The sequence below is a fragment of the Macaca thibetana genome, chromosome 16, assembly GCF_024542745.1.
Source record: "Macaca thibetana thibetana isolate TM-01 chromosome 16, ASM2454274v1, whole genome shotgun sequence".
Taxonomy (NCBI): Eukaryota; Metazoa; Chordata; class Mammalia; order Primates; family Cercopithecidae; genus Macaca; species Macaca thibetana.
Genome location: NC_065593.1, coordinates 57,671,482 through 57,679,538, shown reverse-complemented (window position 1 = coordinate 57,679,538; position 8,057 = coordinate 57,671,482). Strand labels below are relative to the sequence as shown.

The 8,057-nt window shown below is 57.5% G+C and overlaps 1 protein-coding gene across 1 annotated transcript; it reads right to left on the bottom strand.

Annotated features, from left to right (window-relative positions):
* Positions 1-4,191: 4,191 nt before the first annotated feature.
* Positions 4,192-7,969, bottom strand: RFNG (RFNG O-fucosylpeptide 3-beta-N-acetylglucosaminyltransferase). Its single transcript, XM_050764052.1, has 8 exons — positions 7,703-7,969; positions 7,496-7,544; positions 6,869-6,974; positions 6,609-6,762; positions 6,141-6,229; positions 5,900-6,065; positions 5,250-5,335; positions 4,192-5,120 (listed from the first exon to the last, which is right to left on the bottom strand). The coding sequence occupies exons 1-8, from the start codon at positions 7,967-7,969 to the stop codon at positions 5,039-5,041; spliced, it is 999 nt and encodes a 332-aa protein (XP_050620009.1). The 3' UTR covers positions 4,192-5,038.
* Between the last annotated feature and the right edge of the window lie 88 nt (positions 7,970-8,057).

The window sequence follows — 8,057 nt, the reverse complement described above, 5'->3', positions numbered from 1 at the left end:
CTGGTCTCAAACTCCTGATCTCAAGTGATCTGCCCACCTCAGCCTCCCAAAGTGCTGGCATTACAGGCGTGAGCCATCATGCCTGGCCTCTGTTCCTTCTTGAGTCAGTTTTGGTAGCTTGTGTGTTTCTAGGAAGTTGTCTATTTCACCTAGGTTATCTAACGTTTTGGTAAATCATTATCCATAGTATTTCCTTATAGTACTTTTTTTCTGTCTCTCACATGCACACACACACACACAGTTTTTCTCTGTCTCTCACATGCGCGCACACACACACACACACACACACAGTTTTTCTCTTTTTTGGTCAGCCTAGCTAAAGGTTGTCAATTTTGCTAATCTTTCTTTTCTTTCCTTCTTTCTTAAAAAAAAAAATTGTTTTTTTTCCTAATAGAGACAAGATCTCACTATGTTGTCCAGGTTGGTCTTGAACTCCTGGACTCAAATGATCCTTCTGCCTCCAGCCTCCCTAAGTTCTGAGATTACAGGTGTGAGTCACCATGCCCAGCCTACTCTTTTCAAATAACCAACTTTTAGGTTTTTAAAAATTGTTTTTCTATTCTCCACTCATCTCTGGCCTAATCCTTATTGCTTCCTCGTTTCTGCTAGCTTTTGGTTTAGTTTACTCTTCGTTTCTAGTTTCTTAAAGTGGAAGTTTATGTTACTGACTTGAGATTTTCTTTTTTTTTTTTTTGAGACCGAGTCTCGCCCTGTCGCCCAGGCTGGAGTGCAGTGGCCGGATCTCAGCTCACTGCAAGCTCCACCTCCCAGGTTTACGCCATTCTCCTGCCTCAGCCTCCCGAGTAGCTGGGACTACAGGTGCCCGCCACTTCACCCGGCTAGTTTTTTGTATTTTTAGTAGAGACGGGGTTTCACCGTGTTAGCCAGGATGGTCTCAATCTCCTAACCTCGTGATCCACCCGTCTCGGCCTCCCAAAGTGCTGGGATTACAGGCTTGAGCCACGGTGCCCGGCCAAGATTTTCTTTTTTAATACAGGCGTTTGCAGCCAAAATTTCCTTGGAAGTTCTGCTTTTGCTGTATCCCGTACGCGCCTGTGTTTTTGTTCTCATCACCTCAGAGGGTTTTCTATTTTTTCTTGTCCCATTTTCTTTGACCCATTTGTTATTTAGGAGCATGTTGGTTAATTTTCACATATTTGTGAATCTCCTGATTTCCTTTTCATTATTATTATTATTTTTTTAAAAAACAGAGTCTCACTCTGTCTCCCAGGCTGGAGTGCATTGGCCCGATCTTGGCTCACTGCAAGCTCCGCCTCCCGGGTTCATGCCATTCTCCTGCCTCAGCCTTCCAAGTAGCTGGGACTACAGGTGCCGCCACCACGCCCGGCTAATTTTTTTGTATTTTTAGTAGAGATGGGTTTCACCGTGTTAGCCAGGATGGTCTCGATCTCCTGACCTCATGATCCGCCCGCCTCAGCCTCCCAAAGTGCTGGAATTACAGGCGTGAGCCGTCATGCCCAGTTTTTTTTTTTTAGACCGAGTTTCACTCTTATCACCCAGGCTGGAGTGCAATGGTGCAATCTTGGCTCACCGTAACCCCCATCTCCTGGGTTTAAGTGATTCTTGTGCCTCAGCCTCCTGAGTAGCTGGGATTACAGATGCCTGGCTAATTTTTGTATTTTTAGTAGAGACAGGGTTTCACATGCTTGGCCAGGCTGGTCTCAAACTGCTGACCTCAGATGATACGACCACCTCCGCCTCCCAAAGTGCTGGGATTACAGGAATGAGCCACTGCACCCGGCCAGTTCTTCTTTAAATGTTTGGTAGAATTCAGGAGGTTTTTGATTACTGACAAGGCTGGAGTGCAGTGGCACCATCACAGCTCACTGTAGCCTCAACTTCACGGGCTGAAGCCATCCTCCTGCCTCAGCCTTCTGAGTAGCTAGGATTTCATGTACACACACTGTGCCTAATTATCAATTTTTTTTTTGTAAAGATAGGGTCTTGCTAAATTGCCCAGGTTGTGTTCAGGTGATCCTCCCATCTCAGCCTTGCAAAGTGCTGGGATTATAAGCATGAACCACCATGCCTAGCCTCTTTTTCAATTATTATTTTATTATTTTTAAAATTTTTTGTGGGTACATAGGAGGTATATTTATGGGGTACCTGGGATGTTTTGATACAGGCGTGTAGTGTGATAGGCACACATCACAGAGAATGGGTGTCCCCCCCTCAAGCATGTATACTCATTTTAGTATTATTATTATTATTTATTTTTGAGACAGAGTCTTGCTCTGTCGCCCAGGCTGGAGTGCAGTGGCCGGATCTCAGCTCACTGCAAGCTCCGCCTTCCGGGTTCACGCCATTCTCCTGCCTCAGCCTCCCGAGTAGCTGGGACTACAGGCGCCGCCACCACGCCCAGCTAATTTTTTGTATTTTTAGTAGAGGTGGGGTTTCACCGGGTTCGCCAGGATGGTCTTGATCTCCTTACCTTGTGATCTACCTGCCTCAGCCTCCCAAAGTGCTGGGATTACAGGCATGAGCCACCGTGCCCGGCCTATTTTGGTATTATTTTTAAGCTGCTCCACACAGAGCAGGGCTATGCCACAGGCAGCGTGGTCCAGAGTAGCCTTGTTTTTTAATGTACAGTTTCCGACTATAAATAACTCCATTAACAAAACGGCATCTCCTAAATTTTAAGTTCTCACCCTTGTCTGTGCTGTCCCTCTGCAGCTGAAGCCAAATGGGTCCAGCAGGGACTCGGGCCTGGGACAGCCAGAGTCTCTTCCCAGAACATTGAGTCTGGGACTGGCCCTGCCCGGGAATGGTTACCTGAATCAAAGCGGAAAACTGCTAGTTTGAAATGTCTATAAACATAACCCAACAATACAAAAGGGAGCAGCGTAACTGATCGTTTAGGAGAAAAGACTCAGGACCTCGTGGACCTGAACTTAGACAAAAAAAAAAAAGGGAGGAAAAACGAAGCACGGTGACCTCCCGGACTGGGCACTGTGCAACCTTTCAGTGTGGCTTAAACATGAACGACCATCTCCTTTCAGGTAGACAGCAATAACATGCTTTAGGTTTTAAGACTAGTGTTGATGGAGTTGAGGTAAAACGGATACATTATTTTCTCAGAGGAGCTGCAAGCTGGACTCTTGGAAAGCACGTGTCCACCAAGATTTGCTAGAGCCTCATGCCCTGGAAAAACCCACTCGGAGCACTTTGTCCCTAGACACCCTTTCTGGTGGTGCGAACGCACTCTAGTCCACGTTCCCCACACTCCAAGGACACCAGGCCCGTGTGGCACAGGCTTGGGAGGGAGGGAGGGCCACGAGGTCAGAGGAAGAGGAGTGTGCAACACCCAAACCCCGCATCCAGGGGAGCCAGCGTGCAGGACCCAAGGCCATGTGGCCAGACGCCCACCACAGACACAGGGGATACCTTCTCTTGGGGCATCCACAATTCTGCAGCAACTTTCAAAAATTCGCTATTTTCTCGCTTCTGTTGAAATGCAGGTTTTGGACTTGCTGAAATTCACCCCTGACACTTGTTCTGAACCCCAGAATTCCTCTCCCAGCCCAGAGCCTGCAGTGGACAAAGCCAGGCCCCTGGGCTTTTGGCAGTCCCAGGCCCTGAGGACCCAATCATGATTAACCTCAAGTCTCTTTGGGGTGCCCTTCTACTCCAGGCTGAGCATGAACAATTGAGACAGAAACCAGCCAACTCCACGCGGGTTATGTGGGGCCTCCTCTCTGCCCTCCATACACCCATGCACAAGTGCACACACCCACGCATGCAGACACTGCCACGCACATACCCACTGATGCACACAGACACACACATGGGTAGATACTCACCTATATGCACGGACACACTCGCTCTCCATGTGTCCACTCAGCCTTGTGTACACGGCCATGCACACCCACCCTCATACACACCCACGTGCACCTGGCTCCACACAACACACATGAGAAGGCAAACATGATGCTCAGGAAGGCGGCCTCTCAGGGCAGCGTCCAGTGTCCATCTCTCCCAGCAGGACCCCCACATGCCACCCCTGCTGGAGGCTTTGGCTTCCAAAGAAGAATCTAGTAGGTTTAAGGCTGGGTGGGCAGGACGGCAAGGATATAGCCCTGCCTGGGATAGAGCCTTCCTGGGGGAGGAGGGGGCACGGCAGGGACCCGAGGAGAGCTGGGCTGGTGGGTGATTAAGACAGGAGCCGTGTGGAGTAAGAACAAAGCCTTTACTCGCGCTCGGCAACAGCAAAGCAGGAGGCGGAGGGGAGGTGATGGCCCCTGGCCCGTTTCCCTCCAGGGAAGGCAGCAGGCGGGGAGGTGGGTCTGCTGGGATGGGCGAGTCAGGGGCAGTCCCACCCCAGGGGGCCCCAAACAAAAGGCTCCTGCTGTTGACGGGCCCAGGCACAGTGGGGCAGGAGCATGACCCAGGAAGGAGTCCTGAGCCACAAGTCAGAGCAGAGAAACACCTCTGTGGTCCCAGTCAAGAGGCCTCCGAATGAGGCACCTGGGCTGGGAGCAAAGCTCTGGCTGAGAGCATGACCTTCCCGGGCCTGAGTCCCACTGCGGTGCCCGGCTGTGCACCCAGCCTGCAGCAGAGAGGGCAGCATCCCCCACAAAGCCTGCCAGGCTAAGCCCTTGCCATGGCTGTGGCTGGGCCAGGACCTTGATCTGGAGCCTGCTCCTTGGCACCTAGCCAGCCTGGCACCCGCCTTCAGCAACAGGTAATGGAGCCTGGATGGCAGCTCCCTCCCAGGTGCCCAGGTGCTGGGGTGGACGCCTGTTGCCGTGGGATCAACTCTGAGGCTGGGTCAGTGGGAGGGGCACTGCGGCCCCGGCCCTCAGCCTGGCTGTCTTTGTTCTCCCAAAACACCCATCACTGCAGTCCACCGGGGGCTGGGAGACGGGGGCTGCAGGCTATAGTGCCAGAGGGTGTGCCAGGTGCTTGCATCTCACTGGTATGGCCATGGCACCTGAGGGAGTCCACTGAGGCCATGGGGGGCTCCAGCTCCCTGCACCTGGGACAGAGCGAGGCAGCCCTGGGTCAGGGATGGTTGGTGTCACCGAGAGATCGGGGCACCCTGCTTCTGCCTGGGACACCAGTCCGTGTCTGGGTAGAGAAGGCAGTGGACAGACTTAAACCTGGGGAAGGAAGAAGTGGGGGTCAGGGCTGTGGGTGGAGAGAGCAGTGGAGGTCAGGGCTGTGGGTGGGCGTGCTGATGCCAGAGCCCCTGTGGGGCTGAGGGCCTGCCCATACCACTGCCCACTCACCGTGTGGGGTCCTGCTGCACGCTGAAGCCTCCAGCCACGTTCACCACGTTATGTGGGTTCTCAGGACCCCCATAGCTCAAGGTAACCTGGGAGAGAACGGTGTGGGCAGAGAGTGTGGCCTGGTCTGGTCTCGGGCCACGCTTCCCCCGGCCAGGAGCCCTGCTACAGCCCCCTTGCCCACCCACTTCTCCCCAAGTCCTCAGGGAGGCCAGGCTTGGGAACAGCATTGAAGGGTGCCATGAGCTGAGTGGGGGACACCTCAGGCGGAGCCTGGGGGACAGGAGCGAGGGATCTGAAACCTCCAGAGCAAAGCTGACCCTCATTCCGTCCCTGCTCCACGTGATGGGACCTGCTCGAGTCCCCATCAGCACACAGACCATGCCCACTGCCCAGCTGGCATGGGGCCTCCCTGGCCCGAGAACTGTGCTTCTTCCCTCGTCCCTCCACCCCAGACACCACGCCCACACCCCTTCTGTACCTGAAGACCCTGTATCCAGCAGACCAAGGGGCCTTTCCAGGGTCCACCCCCAGCCACATGCAAATCCCACCTGCCTGCTCAGCCGGGCATCAGGCCAGGGCAGTGGGGTCCCTGGGGGAGTCAGGGTGAGGCAAAGCCCACGTGGCAGAAGGACGCAGAGTGGCGCCGGTACCTGCTGGAGCAAGGTGTCTGGCGGTAGCCTCTGCAGGTTCTCCAAGTGGGAGTGGAAGAGGGGGCTGTGCAGCAGGCGGGCGCCCAGAAGCCCCTCCACGATGTAGCCCACCGTGCAGTCATCCGGCAGCCGCACCTGCTCAGCCGTGCTCATGAAGCTGCCCAGGCTGGGGGGAGGCCGGTCAGCAGCTTTCAGGTCTCAGCCTCCGCCTCCCAGCCCAGGCAGCTGAACCCCCACTCACCTGGCCCACGGGCTCATCTTGAGGGCGAGGCCTCTGCTGAGGCAGAACCCGGCCCCACCAGTAGCAAACCAGAACTTGACCGTGGTCACCTGGGGATGGGGCGCCAGTCAGAGCTTCCGGGACAGGGCTTCTCACCCCTGACTCTTCATGGGACTCCCCAGGCATCTTTCTTAAGCTGCCCCTTAGGAGATCCCACTCAGGTAACAGAAGTTTCCTGGGGTAAGAGGGGCCGGGGGCTTCTGCAGGCCATTGATCCGTGGCCTGCAGACCCTCCCCACCTGGTCCAGACACCCCCTCTCTGCCCAGTACAATGAGGGCCTCCTGGCCTGCTCCTGAAACACCACGTGCAAACTACCTGGGTGGATCAGCTTGGGCCCCCAGCCCTATGCCCTTCTCAAGCCAGCTTTCCACGCCCTCTGCTGTGCCTCCTGGGCTGGCATCAAGAAAGGAATCTGCTCTGGCACTCACAGTTCTGCCACCCTGGACCCTCTCGGTGGCCTCGATGGGGTGGTCCAGGCTGGGCCGCCCCAGATAGACGTCCTGGCTGGGTGAGAAGCTGGAGAGCAGGTGCAGGAGGCTCCTGGGGTTCACATAATTGTCATCGTCCACGTGGCAAAACCACCTGTGGGCAAGGGGAGTCCTGGGCATGAGGGCCTGGCACAGCTGGACAGGAGGTCCCCACCCAGCTTGGCTCTGGGCTCTCCGTGGGTCGGGTCAGTGCCGCGTACTTGCGCCCAGACTCGATGAACTTGTCGTACTCCACGGACATCTTGCAGCAGAGGGCCTGGCGGGTGCGCACGGCCGAGCAGTTGGTGTTGATGACACGGCCACCACCTGCGAGTCGGAGACAGGGGAAGCACGCAGATAGAGGCTGGCACAGGAGTCAGGATAAGGCCTGTGCCCCACCTGCCCCCAAGGGCCAGGGCATCATGTGGCTGTCTGACATGCCTGGACTCCTTGCCTGGGTCCAACCACAGCCCTAGCCCTCACGGGCTGACCCTGCTGGTGCCCCCGAGGCTGAAGCAGACGCCATCAGTTGGGATCTCTTGAAAGGAAACAGGACGGAGGCAGCTCGTCCTGACCTGGCCTGGAAGGGCGGGTTCCCTGCTGGGGCTTCTTCAGGGGACGTGGCACTAGCCCCACGCCCTGGGAAGCAGCCAGTGTGAGAGGCTGGTGGGCAGCAGAGCTTGGCTGGCAGGGTGTGCCCTCCGCAGGCCGTGTGACCTGGGCAGCGTCGTGGCCTACCCGGGCCTCCGGAGCCTCGACAGAGAGGGGCACCCACAGCAGCGCAGTGGCCGCGGCTCGGGGGTCTCGGGGGCCAGGTCCCGCGGGCGCCGGGGCTGGGGGACACTCACCACCCTGGAGCTCGAGCTCAGGGTCGTCCCCGTCGGTGAAGATGAACGTCTGGGGGGAGAAACAACCTATGAGGCGTCGGGGGCGCTGCCCAGGCTGGGGACCGACCCGCCCCGCGCGGAGCCTCCGGGGGCTCGGGCCGGGCCTAGACCCTGGGATCCGGGGAGGGTGGGCGTGGGGCTCGCCGTTGCGATCGGGGTCCGGCGCACCTGCCGGCGGGCCCGGGAGATCCAGGTGTGCAGCAGCAGTCGCAGGCGCGGCCCGTGGTTCTTCCGGGTGGTCTTGACGGCTATGAAGACGTCGTCTGGCCGCAGGCTGGGGGCGGCGGGCCGGGACGGGGGCGCGCGCGGGGCCGGGGCGGGGGTCCGGGCCGGGCCGGGCGCGCGGGGGAGCGGCAGCGGCAGTAGCAGCAGCGCGGCCAGGGCCGCGGCCAGCGCGAGGCAGGCCCGGCACAGCGCCCCACGCGCGCGGCTCATGCGGCCGCCGGGACCCCCGGCGCCGGGAGACGAGAACCGGGCCGGAGCCGTGGGTGGGCGGCGGCCCCTTTAAGAACGCAGTGGTCCC

Bases quoted from the DNA above. Each gene is read 5' to 3' on its own strand.
- RFNG (XM_050764052.1), bottom strand. From the start codon at position 7,969: ATGAGCCGCGCGCGTGGGGCGCTGTGCCGGGCCTGCCTCGCGCTGGCC. The intron at 7,545-7,702 runs GTGCGCCGGACC...TTCTCCCCCCAG, and splicing joins TCTCCCGGGCCCGCCGGCAG to ACGTTCATCTTCACCGACGG. The intron at 6,975-7,495 runs GTGAGTGTCCCC...TCCGACTCGCAG, and splicing joins TGAGCTCGAGCTCCAGGGTG to GTGGTGGCCGTGTCATCAAC.